This window comes from Azolla caroliniana, unplaced genomic scaffold (genome assembly GCF_043228905.1).
Source record: "Azolla caroliniana isolate FFs.n. ecotype wild unplaced genomic scaffold, voAzoCaro1.0.p SCAF_13, whole genome shotgun sequence".
Lineage (NCBI taxonomy): Eukaryota > Viridiplantae > Streptophyta > Polypodiopsida > Salviniales > Salviniaceae > Azolla > Azolla caroliniana.
The window spans coordinates 10,804,321-10,828,137 of NW_028230448.1; the positions used below are offsets into that span (position 1 = coordinate 10,804,321).

At 38.5% G+C, this 23,817-nt stretch overlaps 1 protein-coding gene across 1 annotated transcript; it reads right to left on the bottom strand.

The window, feature by feature from the left end:
• Positions 1-3,638: 3,638 nt before the first annotated feature.
• On the bottom strand, positions 3,639-21,760 carry LOC147856095 (uncharacterized). The gene is made up of 13 exons (XM_087329453.1): positions 21,370-21,760; positions 17,189-17,302; positions 16,908-17,055; positions 16,774-16,838; positions 16,315-16,503; positions 12,389-12,487; positions 10,919-11,059; positions 8,389-8,685; positions 8,250-8,315; positions 5,033-5,235; positions 4,788-4,842; positions 4,509-4,694; positions 3,639-4,160 (listed from the first exon to the last, which is right to left on the bottom strand). The coding sequence occupies exons 1-13, from the start codon at positions 21,538-21,540 to the stop codon at positions 3,906-3,908; spliced, it is 1,989 nt and encodes a 662-aa protein (XP_087185579.1). The 5' UTR covers positions 21,541-21,760; the 3' UTR covers positions 3,639-3,905.
• Positions 21,761-23,817: the final 2,057 nt, after the last annotated feature.

Consider the following 23,817-nt stretch of genomic DNA (forward strand, 5'->3'; position numbering starts at 1 on the left):
GACTATCAACATGTCGTCCACATATAACAAGAGAATTAAGCAATCGCCTTCATCATACATTTTTACGAACACACAGTGATCGGCTTGTGTTTTGTGGAACCCATGTTCTAGCATGAAGGATTCAAACTTCTTGTACCATTGGTGTGGAGCTTGTTTCAGGACATACAAGCTTTTCTTCAGTCGACACACATCAGGTTCTCTTTCCCTTTCTCCACAAAGCCTTTGGGCTATTGCATGTAGATCTCTGCCATTTTTACTACTAGAGCGAATATCTCGTCAAAGTTGACACCCTTTTTCTGTTGAAACCCCTTCACCACAATATGGGCTTTATATTTGGGTGTGTTGTCTACTTCTCCAGTCTTCACCTTGTAGACCCATTTATTCCCAAGTGCTCTCTTACCTTCCGGTAGCTCAATTAGGTCGTAGGTGTAATTCTCATGCAAGGAGTCCATCTCATCTTGCATTGCGCTCAACCATTTCTCTTTGTGCCCGTCGGCAATGACTTCATCATAACACTCTAGCTCACCTTCATTAGTCAAGAGGATGTGTTGACTGGCATATGTAGTCGGTGCTCTCCTCTCTCTGAGTGGGTATCTCCTTCCACCCATTGTCGGCTCCAGTTCAGATACCCCTACTGACTCTTCTCTAGGCTCGGGTTCATACATGTCGATCGGTTGCTCAGGGTTAGCCCGTCAAGATTTGAACTCTTAACATGACCATGTTATAATCAAGTGTTACGGGTTAACCAACACATCTAATATACAGTCATGTGTATAATTGCTTCTTGTAGTTTTTAGCTAGCATCATGTAGTTGCTCCCTTGTATGGCACGTGCATGCATACCTACATGCTTTATTGTAGATTCACATGCAGGCAACAGGTATGCATGCCACGTAATATAAATAGTTGAGTTCACCTTGAAGGAATTCAAGGTGAACAACACCAATTATGGAGTCTTTTAGTTAATATCACTCAACCATTTGGTTATCTTCTTTCTAGTCTCTTGAGCTTATGATCTATCCGTGACAGTTTGTTCACCTTCCATCCTCATAGCTCTCCCTCTCATTAGTCGTAGCTATGTCTGACCCAACCATTGACTTAAGCCAAATAATGATAGCCTTAGAACAACTCCAGCTTGAAAATGTAGCTCTTTGGGATTCTTTACGAGAACTTCAAGTAGGTGCCTCCCTATACTCACAGCCCACGGAGCCTAGTCTCCCACCGCAACCTAGCCTGGAGCCCAACCTTCCACCAACATCTAGCCTAGATTCATCTCATTTTCTTGAGACTAAGGTTAGCCTCCTAGAAAATTTTGATGGAAGGAGGTCACGTTTTTGGCGGTTCATCAACCAAATTCGTCTTATCATTCGGCTACAACCTCAATGGTATGCAGATGATCTTTCAGACAAGTTGGCCTTGTAGGCACCCTCCTCTCCGGTCCGGCCCAAGCTTGGTTTGCGCCATTAGTAGAAACGTCTTCACCTCTATTGGAGGACTTTCACGCCTTCCTCGCCGAGTTGGAGGCCACATTTGGAGAGACAGACCGACGACGTACAACTCTCAACAAGCTTTATGCCCTCGAACAAGGTTCGCGTGCAACTTCTATCTATGCTTCAGAATTCTGACAACTAGCATGTGACGTCAACTGGGATGATCAAGCTTTAGTTGATCATTTCTAATGGGGCCTTCGGAGCAATGTCAAGAATCTTCTCTTGAACTTTCTTGAGCCCACCTCATTATCCCAAGCGATCTCACAAGTAGTCCATTGTGACAATCGTCTTTTAGAATTTCGCCAATAAGAGCGCGAGACTTGGGGGATTCATTCACTTCCATGACACGCCCCAGTAGTACATCCCTAAGTATCATTCTCACCGGTTGCGTCACAGAAATTGATCAAGCCCGATTTCGGCCATTGACTGATGTTGAACAACAACATCGGCGAGCTAATGGCTTGTGCATGTATTGTGGTGCCTCGGGTCATCTCCTTCGCCATTGTCATAGGACTAATCGCCCACAATTCCATTGAGCTAACAGACCCCAACATCTAGAAAACGACAGTGTTCGGTTGCAGTAGAAGCCGTGCAACTGGGTGTCTCTTGTCACCCACATTCTCTTGGTTCCATTGCCGGACCATCAGGCAATTTCACATTGGAGGTATGGCTTTCTTTTAACTCCAGTTCCATTCAGTTTGTCTCTTTACTTGATTATGGGACGTCTTCTTGCTTCATCGACGTCGCATTCGCCCAAGCACATGGTGTACTAGTTGTTTGCCTCTCAAAACTCATTCTCGTTGAAGCCATCGATGGGTGCATCCTCTCATCAAGACCAATTACTCAAACTACGAAGCCAACAGGGCTTCTTGTGGGCTCACACCAAGAGGAGCTCACCTTTTACCTCATCGCATCTCCTCGACATCCGATTGTCTTAGGACTTAACGTGGTTGGAGGTGCACAATCCAATAGTGGATTGGTGCAATCGCTCAATCGCATTTAGCGAGCCAGGATGCTCGCACAAAACTATGAAGGTCAATTCAATTTCCCATCCTTCGGAGAAGGTTGATTCCGACTTGGCCACCCCACCCTCGGTCCAACATGGGGTCGTTTGTGGTGCCGTTTCTAACACACTCCACATTATTCCCGACAAATACCAAGACTTCTCCGACGTATTTGAGAAATGTAATGCAGATCGTTTGCCCGAAGACTGGCTCTACAACTATCCGATTGATATTCAAGAAGGTGTGTGTCCACCCTTTGGTCCTCTATATGCGTTGTTTGCACCAAAGCTAAAGGCCCTTCGTGTGTATCTCGATGAGAACCTAGAGAAAGGATTTATTCAACCTTCTAAGTCACTAGCCAAGGCCCCCATATTATTCGTGAAGAAGATGGCTCTCTACGCTTATGCGTCGACTACCGAGGTCTCAACAAACTCACTATGCGCAACCGCTATCACCTTGATCGGCTCCACATTGCATGTGTCTTCTCCAAAGTTGATCTGCATGGAGCATACAATCTAGTACGCATCAACCCGGGGGATGAATGGAAAACCGCATTCCGAACACGGTATGGGCATTTCTAATACTTATCACATGTCAATGATGAATGTCTTCTTCAGCATGTAGCTCCACATCTATCACATATCAATGTTGGACGTCTTCTGCAGCATGTACCTCTTATTTATGCAATTGATAGCATACCAGATTTTAGCGCTACCCTATATAGAAATGAGTGATTTATATTTGACAATCCTTCGTACACTATTATCAAAATGAATATCTTTCCTTCATGACAACATTAACGAAGGAACTAGAGGAAATTATAACTTCGATATTTATTTAATACCTGTGAATGGAAAAGCTCAAAATGCTTTTTCACTGGCTAGCGAACAGTATTGGGGAATAACAAAAACTTAGTGCATTGAGGATAATAACGAAAATTTCAGGGTATAATGTGGCTTTCTTCCCATAAACTTACGTGGTCAAATTTGGTACGAATTATCATGTATTAACCAGAAAAGCACGTTCGAACAAAAAATACTACATTACAAGGGAATAAGATTTGTAGCTCAAGATGGGAATATAATACTGAAAATTCCACTGAATATAGTGAAGGGTCCTATTAAATGTACAATGGTAAAGTCTGCTGAAGTGAATCGTGAATTACATTATTACATCTTCTGAAAAGAATGTGCATAATACAAGAATACAACGTTCCTGGCTGGTATAGCTGTAGCATCTCCCGAGGTACTGGAGAAACATAATTTTTCTTTCAAATAATGCAGTAAAAAACACATAATTACATAAACTTGCATTCTCTTTTGATTTCCAGAACTGGATTAATAAATCAGACGACCCCATAAGAGAAAGCATGGACATGGTTAAATTTTATATTATCTATATGATGGTTTTTATCAAGTCCTTGGATGAATTAAATTCCGAACAGATGTCGAATTTAAAGGCACCACCGAAAACTCATTACCAGGAATATTGTCAGAACTACCAGATTTTGATGTCACTGAAACTCCTGATGAGCTTTCAGAAGCACTTTTAGTATATACAATGTTTGCAGAATCTTGTGCTGATATGTCTTTCCCACCTGTATCTCGTCTCTCTCGTTCTTCTGATTCCTTTAGCAGGAAATCAATCCAAAGATCTGAAAATGACGACTGCATATAAAAACAAGTTGACACTTTAGAAATTAGGTTACATTGAATGCAAATTTTACGCTTGTAAAGTTTGAGATCAAGTACACCTTTACATTGAAAGAAAGCAATACCAACAGTGATCAACAACGACATCATATTTGAGCCTTTCTTAAGAGGAAATATTTTTTACAAACTGATACATTTGCGAAGAATCTAGAGAAGAAACATGTGTAAATTTCCCTTGTTCTGAACTCTACTTTCTGCTACTTGCCTTTTTGAGAATCCAAAAAAAGCAATTAAAGATAGCTTCTGCGACTTCCAACATGATCGTATGAGGTGAAATGAATAACAGAAGGGCAGAATCACAACCTGATTATCTGTCTGTAACGAAGCTGCTGTTGGTGATGATGAATCAGTTTTCAACAAACCACCAACAACACGACCAGTCAGACCCAATACTCCCCGAACCATGCTTTTGCCGCCTTGCTGCGCAACACCTATAGATCGCTTTTCCTCATCAGAGAAGCCTAGCATTCGTGCCATTAGATCTAGAACCTACATCATCAAATTATACACTAATTGAACATACATAAAATTAACGAGTACAAGAGTTAACTAGATGGTAACGAAATGGGAGAATTTATAAACCTCTTTGCTCTGGTGCCGCTGAAAATATGTCACCAATAACTTGATCACAATGCGCCTGCAACATTTGAAGAAATCTCAGTCTCATGATGAGCATTAGAACCCCTACTTTTTCAGCTACATATGCATATGATATGTATAATCCCTACAAATTAAAATGAACCATGTCTTTATAATCACCTAGTACAAGCAAATCTCACAGACAGTCCCATTCGTTCACACCAACTAAATATATGCCAAGCACAGACCTGTCTACATAATAGTCTGAATCGGATGACATCCTGTTGAGTCGAGTTAAACTTTGTTCAAGAGCACGACGCAACATCAAGATATCTGCTTCAAGTTTATGAGCCTTTCCCTCACTTTCCTCTACCTTCTTCTGCTGCAGAATAAGCTTCTCCAAAAGCTCTCCTTTCTCCTTATCTTTCATTTCCATAGAATTGTTCACAATCTGGTTATAAATAATATTCCAAACAGCTTAAATATCATTAGGATTACGTGGTCTGCTTTAGAATCAATCTCTGGATACTTTGCATAAGATAAATACACAGAACATTGATCTCACTTTCTCGTAAGTCATGCTCAAGACCTGGCACCTATTTAACATCCACATTGAACATATTGATGCTGAATAAGCACAAACATACTAGTGTGATAGAACTCAGAGAGTCAACATTTACCAGAAATTGAGTGCTTCCAATTGCTTTCCTTTGGGTAAGCCCTTTTAAATTGATGTCCACATGATTTCTAGAGAGGTACATTTCTCCATAGAGAAGTTGTGCCAACAGACTGAGTCCCAAGTCCCACATACTAAGTTTGCAATTAAGGAGAGCAGATTTGTGGGCCTATTTGGAATTTTGGCGCATCTCAAAACATCTCTAATGGTAAAAATCAATGGAGAGGGCTCTTTGTATACATGATCTACAGAATGATCCAACTTAACCATCTATACTCCACAATATTATCAGGGTTGAGGTGGCTACACCAATGATAGTTAGTCATAAGGGCTCTGGCCAGGTCCATGTACTTTCTTCGTCGTACATGGTAGCTTACTCAAAATCTATATGCCAAGTTCACTCTAGAGTCCTCTAGAAAGTTGGCCACTGACATTGGTATTTCATCATGGTATGCACAAATGGCATTGTAGCTTGACTTCAATGGTTTTATCACTCTTCCAATACTCCCAAGATTCATCATCTCTCACACTAGCTCACTCAAAGATTAGCAAACTCATCCGTCAAGATGATGTGCACGTACAGCCTATAAGGATTCTAAGGGCATAGATTATGCCCACACAGCAGTTAGATACAAGGATAGGCTTCTATTGAAACCATATACTGCACATCATGGAGGATAGAATTATAATCTGTCGTGGATATATGGAAATCCATGTCCCATTAATTGAGATGCACCATGGGCCATATCCGCACCTCATCACATCAGTTGAAGAAAGGATATGTATGCATAGGGATGTACCTCCCAAACAAAGGATATGTCTGTTATGCCATACAGCGCCAGAGTCCGAGAAGTACAACCAATGCCACAATATACTATGGGATCCAATGGGGGCTAATTTGAACTATTCTCACAAGTCATGGACTTCTATGATTAGAGGTGTTTAGGGCTGTTTGTATTAGAGATCCATTGATTTAGAGATTCTCTTCGAAGGAGTAGATGGCAGCAAGGGCTGTACAAAGGCTGTACAAAGCGAAATGAGACACTTAAAACAAGCACTCTTCAAAAGGCCATGCCAACAGACCTCAGAGCAAGCACGACCAACTCCTTGTAGAGGGATACCAGTTGACAAGAGGTTCATTTTGGAGAGTTCAAGGATACGTGGATTATTACATACTAGACATAGCCTGCATGGGGGGTACATAGCCATTGCCTTAGATCAAGCACAATCTGTAGGTAGCCCATCCTAAGAGATTGTTCATGTGTTGATTCAATATTATGAGATCAATTATGGACTGATCTGATCCGTGGGTTATTGTGCACAGAGGCCACATTCAGCTCAATCACAACCCTGTCATCCTTGCCATTGAATGATAAAGGCCATTATCACCCAATGCCAAAGGTGCTTTCCTCACTTTAGAGACCTCCATCTTTGTTGGGCTCATGCTAGAAAATCTTCAATGGCAGAAGTTTCAGTCCATCAAAGTTCAGAATATCAAGTACTTCGCTGGCAAGAACCTCTGGCACCTTATGCAATCCTACTAAATTAGCTATATTTATTTTGGTTTTCTGGTTTTTAAAGACGAGAACATTTTAAGGTATAATCTCCGTTTCAGTCTCATAGAATTCAAGAGAAGTGGAGAGAAGTTATTGAAGAACAATACAACAACAGATTTCAACAAAGAGTCCATCGTGACTTTCTTTAGCTCCATCACTCCTTAAGCTACATGCCATCAACAGCTACACAAGTGGCGTGGTTGCACAACACACAGAAGGGATACAATAGGTCATACAATGCAATGTGTCATGCATGTAGCCCACGCCCATCTAAACAATTGGCACATCACCCTTATAAAGGAGATTATTGGTGATCTCTAGCTTCAGAGATCTCTTTGTATTGGAGCAGCCTACATTCAAGATTTTCGAAGGCAGAAGTTTCCCTCTATCTAAATTGAGAATCTTATGAGCTTAGATAATTAGATTCTTCAGTATCCCTATGTTTAGCTGTATTTACTTTCGTTTGTTGCTACGAGATGACATCTGTTTTCGTATATGCATTTATTTTGTACAATTGTATCCTCTGCATTAATTATACCCATGGTTCAAATATCATTAGCCAGGTAGACTTTAACTTCGATTAACATGGATGTAACTTTTGAAGATGTTACTATAACATTTCATTTCATTTCTATCGAGCAAGTTGTGTGGTAAACAGATATATGCTCCATTTCATATAGCCCACTACTAGAAGAAACATGAAAGTCAAAGATGGAGCAATCATGATCTACCCAGATTGAGACTCTTCGCTATCTATCACATGAAAAATTCTAGATTCAGAGTTAACTCTCAATCTCATGAGATGTATACCAAAACGGCTATAAAAGCCAAAAAAAAGGAGCATAAAGCAGTCTGCATATGCAGAGCTAATCGTTAATCGAATTCATGTAGTACCTATTTTGGAGATTTTTGACCTAACATAGCACCTAACATATCAGTTCTTCTGGTAACAAAATTCAACTGAACTCACTGGAATTCCAATTTACAGAATTTGAAGAAAATATTCTTTAGAAGGTTTTAAAGTTCTAATATGATTTGTTTTAATCTCTGTATAAGCCATAGATAGATAGATAGATAACAGATATACAGATATATATATATATATATAGAGAGAGAGAGAGAGAGAGAGATAAAAGTATATAGTACAGAGATAAAATTATGCAACCTGATAAGTAGAATGAAACAATCACAAAAGCTAAAAATGCAGTTCATGCATTTGAATATAGCACCCACCCTGAGTTGATCCTGAAGAGTATTAAGCTCGTTCTTTGTAGCCGCGAGTTCAAGATGTAGGCGCTCCTAGAAACAAAAAAAACATTACTATGCGATCTTGGACTTGTGCAGAAAATGAGATCTTGAACTAAAATAATACCTTAGCTTCACTTTCAGCATAGTATTGTCCTAGTGCAGCTTGAAGGTTAGTAAGTTCACTATCCTTGGATTCTAATGCACTCATGCAAGAAGATAACTTTTTTTTGAGCGTTAGGTTCTCTTGATGGACCTCTTCTAATTGTATAACATTCCTTTTGTTGACATCTTCTTGTGTTGCTAGAGTCTGTGCAAGATTTTGTTCTAACCACATTGCTCGCATGATACTTGCATCAGCTTTTTGTTGAAGCTCTTTGATCAGTTTACCATCTCGTTCCATTTTCTCTGTATCAGATGTTTCCTGAAGTAGAAAGAATTAAAACTATGTTTCATTACCACCAGCATGAAAGAAAGAAATGTTCAACATGGAAAACTATGTTTCTGTACTACTGCTGATAGACGATAGCCATATTAGTGTCTTTTAAGATGCCAAAAAGGCTTATAAGACCAAACAAGAGATCTACCTTACAATGTTTTCTCATCTTTGAGAACAATAAATCAAAATAGAATTACCTAAACATAGGGTACTAAAGAATCTAGATATATAAGAACTTAAATTCTAAACTTTTGTATTCAAAAAATCTTTCAACATGGACCACTCCAATATGAGAGATCTTAGAAGCGAGGGAAGCACCTTTTGTGAGGTAATAATGGTCTTTATTTTCCAGTGATAAGGGTGAGGAGGTTGTGGTCTAGATGGTCATAGCCTACATGCATGGCACATTGTTATTGCCTGATCTGTTGTAACTCCTTTCAAGTGTTCTGGTCCCATTAGTGTAGCCCTTGATTGACTTGTAGCATGAGTGACATGGCTAAAGAAATTCATGGGTATCCTCTGTTAATAATTTGTTGTGTTTGTATTGTTGTCTTCAACAACTCCCACGTCTCTTAAGTTCTAGCAAGAACAGTTCCAATCACTATTGGTCTTCATTCCATGATTGTGCATAGCGGACCAAAGCCTTGTTTAAGACACACAATAATGACACTCCCTCACATTCATAAAAACAAAACCACGATGGCACACACAGTGTTCTTCCAATTCCATGCCCCAAAGGCACAGAATGCAGATCCATGCTTCCATAAATTTGCATGCATATCTGCCAATCTCATTCTATGGAGGACACGAGATATATGTCAATCCATATAAGAAGTCCTAATAATAGATTCATCCTGCTACAAGCATTAAAAAAACGAGTTCCTTGTAGTACATGTTCATCCTGAGGGATGTTATGGGGATGTTCCATGTTCTTTTATTACCCAATTTAATGATGCAATCTCACCTGATGACTTTGCTAATCTTTGATTGGGTGTGCATGAGAAATGGTGCATTGAAGAAGTACTAAAAGGGTGTCCTGTTTACTATGAAACTTTATCTCAAACCAAGATGCTATTTGGGCATTACAAACATGAAGTATCACTCAATCACCAACTGCCTAAACGAGTCATGAACCCACCTGTCATATGTCTAGGGAGCTTGCATGTTCTATGACAGAAGGACACTAACCTGACAAGAACCTCTACAATCATCAGAGCTGCAGCCATTTGAACCTAATCATCCAGTGGGTACAGATACTTTGTCCTATTTCAGATAAAATTAATGCAACAAGTTCAAATTTCAGCCAATAATTTTATGCTTGAAACTGATATTTCTTTGTTAAACAAGTTGATCAATTTACGCTCGCACGATTTTCGGCTTTACAAATTGGCGGCTTTAGGTTTATCAGGCTCCTGTTTTTATTTTCCATTAGTCTGAAACCTATGATACATGTTATTTTCCTCATTTCGAACAGTGATGTCAGATCCACATAGAGACAAATGGTCCATGGCTTTGGCAGATTCATTGCTTGTGCAAAAGAGTGATGCCTCAAATTGCATCCTGATAAAGCATGTGGTTAATGGGCAATGGAATCTTTATGAGCTGTTCCAAATTCCCTTAGCTTCCTAGAGGAAGAGAGGTCTGCGTCCACAATCCATATCAAGAATCACTGAGTCATACATACAATTAAACTACAGCCACAGGTATACGTTGTCATCTCATTGAAGAAAATGACCAAAACTCCTGTATATAAGAAGCTACAGAATATGTTGCAAAGTTAACACCAAAGGCGAACTCTTAAATTAAAAGCACAACCTCTGTTGCCTCTGTTCATATATAACTTGAAGCAAAAAACGTCTCTGGCTCACCATCTGCTCCATTCCATACAGCAATGTAATGCAACCTTTGATCGACATGGCAATAGTGGATAATAATATCCCACTCACTCTCCATCACAACAAACTAGTTTAGAATTCTATGTGAGGAACAAAACTAAGCAATGTTTTCTTTCTCTCACTACAATTGAAGTAGAATCATAACATGATATTTACTTATTAGTGCATGAGCATGTGCTGTATGCTGTCTGAGAAATTCTTTTTCTAATTTGCACAAACTGATAATTGATGTTAAGAAGATCTCCGCTATGGAAAAGGCAACATAACACATTTATATACATACAGGAAAATACATAGATTCTGTTCAGGATGTCAGAAAGTGCCTTTTCAATGAGATGTTGCTTTAGCCTATCAAGATTCCGAAATGCCTTGTCCCTTTCTGCACAAAGAGCTTCGATCCTTTTTTGATAATCTATTCTTTCAAGATGGAAATCTGGTTTTGCCTCTTTGGGAGCATTGATCACCTAGTGAACACAAAAGAAACAGCAATAGACAATGATAAGATGTAAATCAAATCAGTAAACGAAACAGTATTCATCTCTTATCAGATACATATAGTAGCTCTAATTATTCGGAATGTAAATTGAAATTATCAATGCTCAGTTCTGATTTTGAACCAATTAACAAAGAAAGAATAGAAAAAGTTCTGTTGTGAACAAAAAACAATGAAGAACATAAATAAATGTTTACATCGAGATTAATTACTCATCTTTTCCTAATTTCATTGTCTAGGCCAAAGACCAAGAGTGACTGAACTTAGAGATAGCAACATTCAAAAATACGAATGCTCAGGGTAAAACCACTCCATTCTATTCCTGAGAATACTAACCACAGTCGTCAATGCATACATACATGGCAGAGCCACACAAAATAATTGGTATGATGAGGAATGTCATGATACACGGGCACACTTGCAATGAGAAGTGAGTCAGGGGATTTGCACACATAAACAAGCAAGAGTGACCTTCCAAAGCCTTGTGATAGAGAAGAAGATATCATACTTGGATAAATTTTATGAAGACATGAATAGGTTGTCTAATGAGGGCAACCTAGAAAAGGCTTGGACAAGAAAGTAAAAGAGCATATGGAAACCTTTTAACGAGAAGCAGCTTAGTACACAGCTGACCTCACCTCAAGGTTCGCAGGAATATGTAAATGTGGTACCTGTCATTCTCGAGCAGCCCCCCTCTGCCCACATTGCTCACACCCACATGAATCTACCTTTTTTACTCCATAAACAATGAGAAATGCCCTTGATTGGTTACAATTCAGAAAGGCTCAATATCATAATGGATTAATAGGTTGTTCCAATTACAGAAAACAGGCTAACCACCCAAATAGAGAAACATCACTAACTTCATGTCCACAGCTCTGTCACTCAGACCTTAATACAAAATAGAACAGACCAATAGGAGAAGCCCTGATATCCAATGGATTGGAGAGATTCAAGGTACTCAAGATTGGAATATATGTCTTCAAAGCAGGTAGAAGAACAGGGAAATACTCACTGATAGCTTGGATTGTGCACACTTGGAAATAACCAAATAGTGATTGTGGCACTACAATCCGGGCTGAGATAAAGCAGCCCTAATGGTGAACAATGCACTATTCAGATCAGTGAAATCGAGTAATTTCGCCAGTTCTTTTAATCAAGTTATATCTATTTTGGTTCACTTTCTGAATGGAGATAATAGAACAACGCAAACATATTGAAGATTCAAAGAATTCATGTAACTAGAAGCAAAAGTTTCATCCAGTAACGACCTAAATAAGGAATGCACTGTTACAGTTACCTGTTGAGAATAATCCTTCGTCTCTACAGGATTGTCATTATATTGGTTACCCTTATTCTCTTGATGACCTTGCCACTGTTTCAGCCTTGTGACTTCACCCTGTCAATTTGTCAACCATTATTTGCTTTCCTTGTCAGCTTTTTAATGAATATTGGATCAAATAGGCATGCATTTCAACCTAAATTGCATTATTTTAAACCTACCCAAAGCAAAATGCTGTCCAGTAGTTTCTAATTAGATCAAAATAGCTACATTAAACATTATATTGAATTAATACATACAGATTAAATGTTCCTAATCCCTAGGAAGCACAGTTCAGATACTCAATCCCTGAGTACCCTTCACCAAAGATCGTGGTAGCAGGGATGGGAATAATACACAGACTGCAATTACAATTAGTATTAGCTGGATCGAATATGACCATTCGGCTACAGAAACATAACGGGATTCGGCGGATACACACACACTCCGAATCGGCTAACAATCAACAGTCCAAATCGGCTACACCACTGATCGGTTAAAAATCACACATTAATTCTCAGAATGGTTAAGAACACACAAAGATCAGTAACAATAGGGTACTGTATGCACAAAACTCGTATATATATTACTCTTCATCTACAGACAAATTTATACAAGATCCATGCCCCTTTTTATAGGTAAGCATGGGATGATACAATGCTGGATCAAATCGGCACATACTTCTGGATCATGATCTAATCTAAAATGTCACTTTTAATAATTTAATTACAATAATATATTGGCTTTATTGGCTTCACACCCCTAGCCAGTCTGTCCGATTCGGCTCATCCAAATCTACTTCGGTTCCTTTCACACTCTAGCCGGCTATAGCCGTTCTGGCCTCACTCCACGTCAGCTTCCCGTTTCTAAGGGTAACATTAAACAACCTTTTTCCAAAAGCCCAAGGTGCATTCCAGATTGAGAATTTAGAAGTTATGCAAATATAAGTAAACATCAAAGCATTGTAGTCATGCAGATTCTCTACAAACCGAATTTAGAGCATTCTCCAAAAGAAATCTCAACAATGGCAGGGAAGGCTGACAGGAGATTGTGGGTAATACTATTAAATAGAATAGAATTGCTTTTAGGGCGCATGAGATATCCTATATTTTATTAGAATAGTCTAATTAGAGCGACCTGGAGCAAGGCAATGGTGAAGTATACCGAGCATCTCAGAGTCCTTGGGCAGCTCGGGGCTAACAATGATCTCCATGATCTGGTGCCGGTATGCCCCTCATGCCTTGTATCCTGGTACTTGTGACATTTCTCTGATCAATTAACAATGACTCCTCAGAATGTTATTGGTAAAGTCTCTGGCCTATGGATTAAGTAAAGGATTTGTGACTGTGTCTACATTCTATATTCTAATATTACAGCTGGTTTCCTCTGCTTTTGAAGCTCCTGCAAGACTATGCCAAATTTACATGGGTCAGCCAGTTCCATCAGTGGGTGTATTTCTCAGCAAAGAATGTGGCATACTCCTATCTGGTGTAGCTCATTCATGAGAATTTACAACATTTCACCTTTTTCTAGTCTCCAATTCTTTTCTCTTCTAGCTATACCTCTAGGAGAGCATTCTTCTTGATTCTTCCTTGAGGTTGATTCTCACTTTTAACAGTTTTCAACACTCCTCTTTTTTGTCTCTAATTCCTTTTCCTTCTAGGAGAATGCTCATGGGCTGATCCACTAATGTTCCACCTCTCCTAGATTTTATACATTATACTCGTATATATATTTGTATTTTGATCATACCCAAGACACATAGGGAAACGGTATACCTTGTTGTATTTGTCAGATTTCTATCAATTTCACATGATTTATCTTTTGGTTGCATAGATCATTTTGTCATGTGCAAACAATTATATTATTGTGTTGATTGATTAAGTTATGGACTGAAGAATCAAACATGGGAACTTAATGAGAATCTCACTAATGCTAAAGACTCCTCACCAAATGAGCGAGATAATGTTATGAGCATATACAAATGCTCTAAAAGCATGATAGAGATTTGAACCCTTCTCCTTTCTAATTCTTGTTCTTGTTTAAAATTCACTCAGAACTCTTTCTTACTCTTCTGTTTAATGAGAATCTCACTAATGCTAAAGACTCCTCACCAAATGAGCGAGATAATGTTATGAGCATATACAAATGCTCTAAAAGCATGATAGAGATTTGAACCCTTCTCCTTTCTAATTCTTGTTCTTGTTTAAAATTCACTCAGAACTCTTTCTTACTCTTCTGTTTAATGATTCATCAGATGGTGAATATAACTACTGAAAATCTAGGATTTTCAGATACTGGTAAAGGGTTTTGGAAAGACCTTTCATGATGTATGCAAGAGCGCAAGAGGAATCAATGGCATTCCCTCACAAAGTAACTCAAGGGGGCAGCTTCTTCTTGGCTCCCAAAGAGGTTTACACCATCCAGGAACCCTCTTCGTCCATTTCAGTAACAAACAATACCATTACTGAAGAAGGCACCCAAATAACCTCTAGTATTCTTAGTAAAACAAGTGGACCTATCCGAATTGAAAGGAGCCAAAATAGTACTGAAATAAGAATCCTCCCTGCGATATTTTTATACTCCAGAAGGATAGTGAACTGTGTAGTTTCCTCACAGTAATGGCATTGCTAGTGATTCATATATGGATACAAAACATCCCAACTAGAAAGAGAAAGAATGTGATTCATTATCTGATCTCGTGATAATTGACTTTCCGAAAAACCCACCAGAAAAAAGAATGTTTGTCACCGCAAAGTCCTATTAGCACAAATTCTCCAAAAACTCAATGAATAGAAAATTCTAGTAAAGGGTTCAAACTTGTTTCTCAAAATAATCACAAATAATGGTCGTGGCAGCTACTGCTAAAACAGTGTCTTCTAGAGGAAGACAACTATATTAACACCTTTTAAGTGGCCAAAATGGCCTATGAGACTGAAAAAGAAATTAAATCATATCTCATTTTTGAAAACAACAAACCAAAATAAACAGAAGTAAATAGTGTAATAAAGATTAAATTGAAACTTTTGCCTTCAACAAACCTTCAAAATGGGCCATTACAATATGGAGAGATCTCTAAAGGAAGGGAAACATCTTCAGTGTTGAGACAATATTGGAATTTGTTTATCTATGAAATTAGAGAGATTGAAACGTGTACTAAAGAATCCAGTTATCTAAGCACTTAAGATTATGGACTCAGATAATTTGAAACTTTTGCCTCCAAACAATCGTCCGCAAGGGCCACTACAAAATGGCGAGACCTCCAAAGCTGCCGGTTGATAATGTGCTTTATTTGCTGATGACAAGAGTGACAAGGTCATGGTCTAGATGTTTGTGGCCTGTGTGCACAACATATTGCTGTTACCTAATCTATGATAACCCATTCGAACATCTTAGTCAAGACCCCATTTATGTAACCCTTAATTGGTTGTAACAAAACCTGTCTTTCAACTTTACTCTTAAGGTGCAGCTCCAAACTGGGCAACAGATGAAATTCAGAATGTTTGGTTCTTAGTTTCCCTTCATTAGTTTTACTTTATCAGTCAATAAGAATACAAGAAAGTTGAACCTACAGCTAACATGTTTGTTAGAGCAATTCAATACTGCTGTCTTTGTAAATACATACTTTTTGAAGTCTTTTGCACACTAAACCAACTGCTCAAAAAAAAGCCCAGTTAATTCACATGATATTCAAAGATTGAACAAGAGATTTCTTCATAGAATCAGATAGATATCGAGAAAATGCCATATAGTGAAGTTATAAGCTCGTAAAATTGACAGCAATACATGAATTAAAGAACATTAGACTATGATAGTATTTTATCTTACATCTAATAAGTGAAGTGAATGCCACATCAAGATCACTGAAAGTATTGCGCAAATGTGGAAACGGCATAATAAATTACCTGCAGTTCTAAATTTTCCTTTTCCCGGTCTTTCACCAACAACTTCAACTGTTCTACTTTCTCATCCTTTACAAGAAGAGTCGGCTCAAACTCTTTCCGAACTTCAGTTCTGATGTTATTTCTGGCATTGTCCAACTCCACTGCTTGTTCAGCTAGCTTGTGATGAAGTTTGGAAATCTCCATCGCCATCTGATTTTTAAAAGCTTTGTATGTCTAATCATGTAACATTGGAAACCTTCTGACATGAACTATCAAATTTATTCATGAAATGAATAAGTAAATGAACTAGAAATCTCATATTCGAATTGCAGAATGAATTAGTTTTCTTTCAAGTCTAAATAGCCTGAGTATACCATAAACGAAATAGTTAGTTTAGTACATATTCTAAAAAGGCTTCAAGGACCTAGTTTCATGAATAGTTGAATGAACAGAATAAATATAGAATGAAGTGACATTTACCCTCTGATTTTCTGCTTTCATCTGTCTATTATTCATGTCAGCCTCCTCCAACATTTTCTGATTTCCTGAAAAATAACACCAAACATTATCACCGTGCTGTTATGACAATTATATGAAAAGAATGAGATACATACGCTGAAGTTGGCCTCTGGCATTTGAAGAACCTTTTTTTTGTTTTTCCAATGCCTCTTTTAAAGTGTGAATTTCAGCCAAGGCCTTCTCATAAGCATCTTGAAGTGATGAGTAGGCTACTTTATTATCTGAAATCTGTCTTAACAGATCCTGCAATAGATACGGTGATACGGCATATTACATCCAAGAATTATAAGATGCGAACCATTCTTAAAGATTTTAGGAGACTGCTGAAATTAGTGATGGCACAGGATCAAGAATGAAAATGAAGCTCAAACCATACTTTTTCTCTAGCTTGTAGCTTTCTGTTCTCTACTTGGTACTCTCTCATTTTTGTGGGAGGACCATTGAGGATTGAAATGCTACTTTCCTTTCCATTCTGCAAAATTTGGTCCCCCTGCACAACCCTTAAGATTATTAAATATGTACCTTCAAATAAAAGCAATTTATAACAAACAAAAAAATACAATAAAATGATAATGTCTCTAGAAGGCAATCTCTTGTTAGGTCGTACAGGCCTGTTTGACCTCTTAAAAGATGTTAACCTCTCTCTCGAACTAAATTGTGGCTATTTATACACTTGTCATGTGACTCTTCTCTATGTAGTGGAAACCTAGGGACCAAGTCTTAACAAGGCAAATAGCTAGAAAGGAGAAAATCATCAGTGCCCCATTATATAATCTGGGTGGAGATAGAATCAGCCCCAATAATCACTGAAGCATTATTCCAATCAGTGACCAGTATCCAAAAGTTGTGCGAGTTCCCTAGTACTCAAGGTTGGCATTTATGTCATCAAAACAACTTGCTGAACATGGAGATAATCATTGTTGGTATGCTGAAATACAGATGCTTCAAATCGCATGGCATAGCATAAATGCACTTCCCCCATTCCAATATATCTTGGATTGTCCCCATGTAAACATAACCAATGTGAAAAGGAATAGAGTGATCTGAACTATCAACTTGGATAACATAACATCATGGATCAGCCCCACAACATCTCTCGGTAGGAAAATGGCCCACTATAAGGCACACTATTTACACACACTAGAGGATGGATTCATCATCTGTCCCTTGGAAATACATATGCAGCTGGAGACCTCTTCACATCAGTTAGAGATTGAAGTAGGCAGATCTGCACACATGCCTCTAGAAGAAAGAATTTGCCAAATGTCTCATCAGGGCATAGAAACTAAAGAGCACTATGTCAAACACTACTGTTTTCTATGAAATAATAGGGAGATGCCATTGTCTCTTTAGCAAGGATTTGGACCACAACACAAGGTAATGGAATATGACGAACAACGCCTAGGGCTATTCTTGCTAGAACTCAATAGATATAGGGAGAAGTTGTGGCTGGACAACAATACAACTACACAAGCTCATGAAGAAAGAACAATAATAACTTTCTTTAGCCTCATCACTCCTACTCATGCTATAAGTCAATCAACGGCTACAGAAGTGGGCTAATGACTAAGACATCACAAAGGTGTCACAACAAACTAGGAAATATCAATTTATCGTGCATGTAGACCCGACCTCGTGGACTATAATCTCACAACCCTTGTCATCAACAAATTGTTGAATATGGGATCGGTCACAACCAATTACCAAGCACAAACGAGAAAGACAAAACTGAAATAACAGAAGATGATGCACTGACACAGAGACACAAGATATTAACATGAAAACCCTGAAATGGGAAAAACCACGGGAGCCCACAGACTCCGAACAGAAGCACTATATCGAGAGGAATACACTAAGAGACTCTGAGGCGACAACCTCAAGCTTTTCTTTGTCTACAGACGGTTACAGTGTTACAAATCACTCACTAGTTACACACTAATGCATACTAATGATTCATCACCCATAATGATTTGCCCTAAGTGTATTTATACTCATACACAATATGGGCTATTTCCAAATATAGCCCCGAGTCGGCTTCGGCTGATTTGGCAAATAGCCGAATCGATTATTACTCCAATTCGGCCTCAACTGAATTGGGAATCGGTCGATTTTTCAGCCTCGGCCAAGTTCCAGTCGACCGATTCAGCATTTGTCTCATGGGCCAATTTTGGCCTTAGAAGACGTTAATATATCTTTCTTTCTTTCTTTCTTTCTTTCTTTCTCCATCTGGAGGGACCAGTTTTCCCAACACAAATTAAGGCCATTATCTCCCAGCACCATAGGTGCTTTCCATCGTTTCAAATTAGAAATCAATTCGACTAGATTTATTTTTTGGTCTTTTTGGGAACCTGAAGAATTGAAAATGCTTGTTCTTTCTGTCGGGGCGATAGTTTTGGAATGATAGTTTTCCCATTTTTTCCTTTGTTTCGGCCGGAAAAAATGAAAATGAAGGAAAAGAAAAGATTAAATTTTTTCAGGAAGGATGAGTCACTTCTAAGAAAGAATCTATTAATCGGAGGGTCTCCCCCGCCTCCGTGGCAATCTAACCCGGAGGCGGATTCCCTGCGGGTTCTAATGAGACCTTTTGAAGACTTGAGTATAGATAACATAGCTATTTGGTCACTTTTACTTTTATTTACTTGGTTAGATTTTTTTTATTTCTTGTTCTCAAACACTAGGCAACATTTCATACCGTAATCTCATGTTTGGCCTTATAGGTCATTTTGGCCACTTAAAAGACATTAATATATATTTCTTTCTCTCACTTGCTCACACCAACTACTACTTGTCTGATAAGGATCAAAGCATTGGTGCCCAATGATATAATCCGAGCGGAGATGAGAGCAGCCCCAATAATGATTGAGGCATTATTACAATCAATGACCAATATCCAACAGCGTTGGTAGCTCCCTAAATGAAGGTACTCAAGGTTGGCACTTATGTCATCAAAACAATTGCTGAACATGAAGAAATTCATTGCCAGTATGCTGAAATGCAAGAATGGTTTGAGTCACATCCCATAAGCATAAATGCACTACCCCCATTAAAATATCGCTTGGATTGTCTCCATCTTAACATAACCAAAGTGGAAAAGGATACATTGATCAGAACTAATTATCAACTCTGAAAACAAAAAACATGGATCGGACACACATCTCTTGGTAGGAAGATGGCCCACTATAAGACACTATTTTTTATATGGACATACATCTATCCTATGCAATGGGCAGTACGATAGGGCAGTTGCAAATTTATCCGCATCAGCTAGAGATTGAGATAGGCAGATATGCAGATATACACAAAAATGCCTTTAGAAGAAAGAATTTGTCGATTATGTCATCAAGGAGTGGAATCTGAAGAACACTAGGTTTGTCATTGTACTATTTTTTATGATTTCTTGCTTTGATTTGTTTGCATAATCTATAGCCACTTGCACATTCAAAATATTATGAAGGGTTTCTCTGCTTACTATAAATTCACACTGTTTCAGGTCGACAATGCAAGGTAACTTTCCAAAATGTCAGGAAAATGAACAAGAGAAACTGCACATATCGGAGCAAGGGCATGAGCAAAAAATCAGATGAGAGAATTGAGAAGGAGAGTGGAAGACCAGTAGATCAAATGAGAAGTAGACAAATGATAAAGCAATGGTTAGCAAGATAGCAAAACAAAGATTCATTTGTGAGCATGAATAACGATCTTTCCTAAAAATAAAGAATATATGTGTGACCATGAACTATGCTTTTTCCTAAATGAATAGAACCTATGAGAGAGATGAACTATGCTTTTTTCTGAACATAGAGGACCTATGTATGAGCATGAAACCATGCTTGTTCCTGAAAATAAAAACCTATGTGCAACCATGGCCTATGCTTTTTCATGAAAATAGAGAACCTATGTTTGATCATAACTATGCTTTTTTCCTAAAAATAAAGAATTTATGTGTGACTAGCAAGCAAACACAACTTTACCACACAAGTTGTACAGAACCCCCAAAATCCTACAAAAGAAAGATGCATGCATTGAATGTATCTACAACCAGCATTTTAATGAATGTCCAATGCACGCATTAAGATACATGCCGTATGCAATTCTCCCTTAAAATCGTACTCAAAATCATGATTTGCAGTTGTCATCCATCTAGGATAATGATCCCTTAGATCCAACGAGAAAACATAAATTTTCTTCATAATTCCTGCAGTTTTGTGGTACTTTCTCATAATTTCCTAGCACATCATTTGTGTAAAGGAAATGTGACCACAATAATATAAAACTCCTGTACAATCTCCTTAGGAGGTGTCGTATTTCCACATAATTTTGTACAGTTCCATGCATTGAAAGGAAACACAACCACAAATATGTAGATTCCATTCCGATTTCCTATAAATTTTTCATAGTTCCTATATTTCATAGAATGTAGATAGAAGAGAATCATCCAGATTTACAATGAGATTTTTAAATTTGATAATGATCCCTTAGAACCATGTCACATAGAATCCAAATAATAATGCCATGACAAATGAGAAAGAAACTGCTCTCAGATCTGATAAAAATTACCTGAGAGTGATGCGTGTAAGGAGGATGTATCCTCCTCTGGCGATGGGAAGAATCTTCCAATCCATCTGTGGATAGCTCCGATCCACCTGGTTCTAGTTCTTCTGCAGCATCGAGCACATCTGCAGTGATCTGAGAGAGGCTCTCCTTGAAGTTCTCTATAGTGCTCCACATAATAACTCCTTTTCTTTCCCGAGATTTATTCCGTGTGCGCGTATGTGCTGCAGAAGAAGAAGAAGAAGAAGAGAGTGGAGCTCCCCTTCGAGCCGTCTGGATTGGTCTCAGTCACATTTTCTGAAGAAAAAACATTGTTTTAAACCATTTCTGAATGTACGTATGGAAACGAGGAAACCTTCACATTCGGCCCATTCATTCATTCATTTGCCTTCTCTCTCTTCTTCTTCTTCTTCTTCTTCTCTTTACAATGAAAATGTTACTCACTAACTAACATATGCATCGAATGGCATCAATAATGTACTTCATCACCTACATGAAAAATCGCCTTTTTCTCCGATCTTTTTGAGAGCTAAAGAAGTCATCACATTTGCACCCTCTCTCTCCACCATTACTTACGGATGCCCATTCTCATTGACTCTCTTTGGTTCTTGCATTTATGGATTCGAACAAATGGTCGGCGAGTTTGTAAAGCAAGAAGACATTGATGAAGACATCATCTAGTTACCATAGTTTCATTATAGACGATGCCCAAAAGGTTGTAAGTGTAATGAAAAACTTTTGTATTGATAGTCGGTTTGTGGCGGCCATTGAGATTATGATGATGGGGACAAGTTGGAGGGGAGTGATGAGAGGGGAAAGAGGGACACTGAGAAGGGCAGGGAGTATGCAATGAGAAGAGAGAAACAATGATGGTTGAATCGATGCATTCAATTGTGAGGTCGATGGGAGCCATAGAGGTGATGGTGACAATGGTTACTACTACGTCACTTGATGAAGGGATGAAAACAACGATAATGGTAGTGACAAGAGTGGGAGACAAAGTCGTGGTTGTTAGAAAGATACCTCTATATACCTTGAGTCATTTCATTAAGACAATTTTGGTGAGAAGTATGTGGTAGCAAGTAGGTGAAAGGAGAAGAAGCAATGTGGGTGGTGGTGTCACAAAAATACATGCACCCGTGTGAAATGTGGACTTGAATTAGATGGGACGGAGTGGAAGTTGTCGATTTTGATATTCAAAAGTTATTTTACTTCTTCGTAACTCATTATTATATCTATAAATACATTTGTATTATTGTGAATGTGTGTGTGTGTGGCTCGTTTCTATTTGCAACCAAATCATAATTAGGCCTGGTGAGGAAATCGCAGACATGGACGTTGCAGGACACGTTTTGAATGGCGTGTGTGATCTGCACCAATCAATCTCTATCCACGAAAAGTGCGCGCCTAAAACCTAACCCGAGTCTGACAAGCCTCTATCACATCTAACCCAGCTTTGACAATCGGATCTGTCACATTTAACTCGGGTCTGACAAGCCTTTGTCACATCTAACCTGGGTTTGACAAGCCTCTATCTCACCTAACCCAGGTCTGACAAGCTATTTTGTAACACCTAAACCTAGCCCGGGTACCTGATCCCGATTAAAATTTCTGAAGAAATCATTGTTAAAAAAAGATGCTAAGATTACTCAAAAATATCAAAAACTTTTTAAAAAATACAAAATTGCATGATTTTACAAATAAAAATCACATGATGTAATGTAAAAAAAAACTATGAGATCAAGGCTCTTGTTCAAAGCATGGCAAGATACACCCACAAATTTTGCAACAATTTGCATTGGAGTCTCTTGAAGGCAATGCCAAACCATCACAATGCAAACACCGAACCTTCTCAGTGTTACATATTGGCAACCGCCTCTTAGCACGACGAGCACCTCTTTGTAGTCTACCAATGTGTGTTTTGGTTGTGTTTGGGGAGCTACCAATAAGTTCTTGTGAAATGTTGGGCATGGCTCCTCTTTTGGCACCAATTTGTTGCTTCCGACTTATTGAACCTCCTGATGCCATATTGGTTGTTGTCGTTTAAAACATGTAGAAGATCAGTAATAGAACGGTTTATTCTTCCTCTCAAGGCAGTGTACTTGAGAAATTGCCAATGTCTCTCCACAAGATTGGTAGTGTGAACATGTCCATAACTGAATAGTCCACCAAATTTGGGCCATAGACTCCTCTAAAAACAAGTTTGTCCACACCATCCACCTTCGATATATTGCCAAACTCCAGGTTTGTCTAAGTATTCTTGCCTTACCTCCTCACACATAACATTGAAGGATGATTCGCTAATGCAATGCATGAGTTGGCACATTCTTTGATAGAGGGGGTTTCTTTTGGCAGCACTCACTTTGGGCAACAAGTAGTCAACCCATGATTTTTTTGCATGGAACTGACACAATAAAAGACGACAACATGTTTGTGAGCGTTCACCATTTGTGA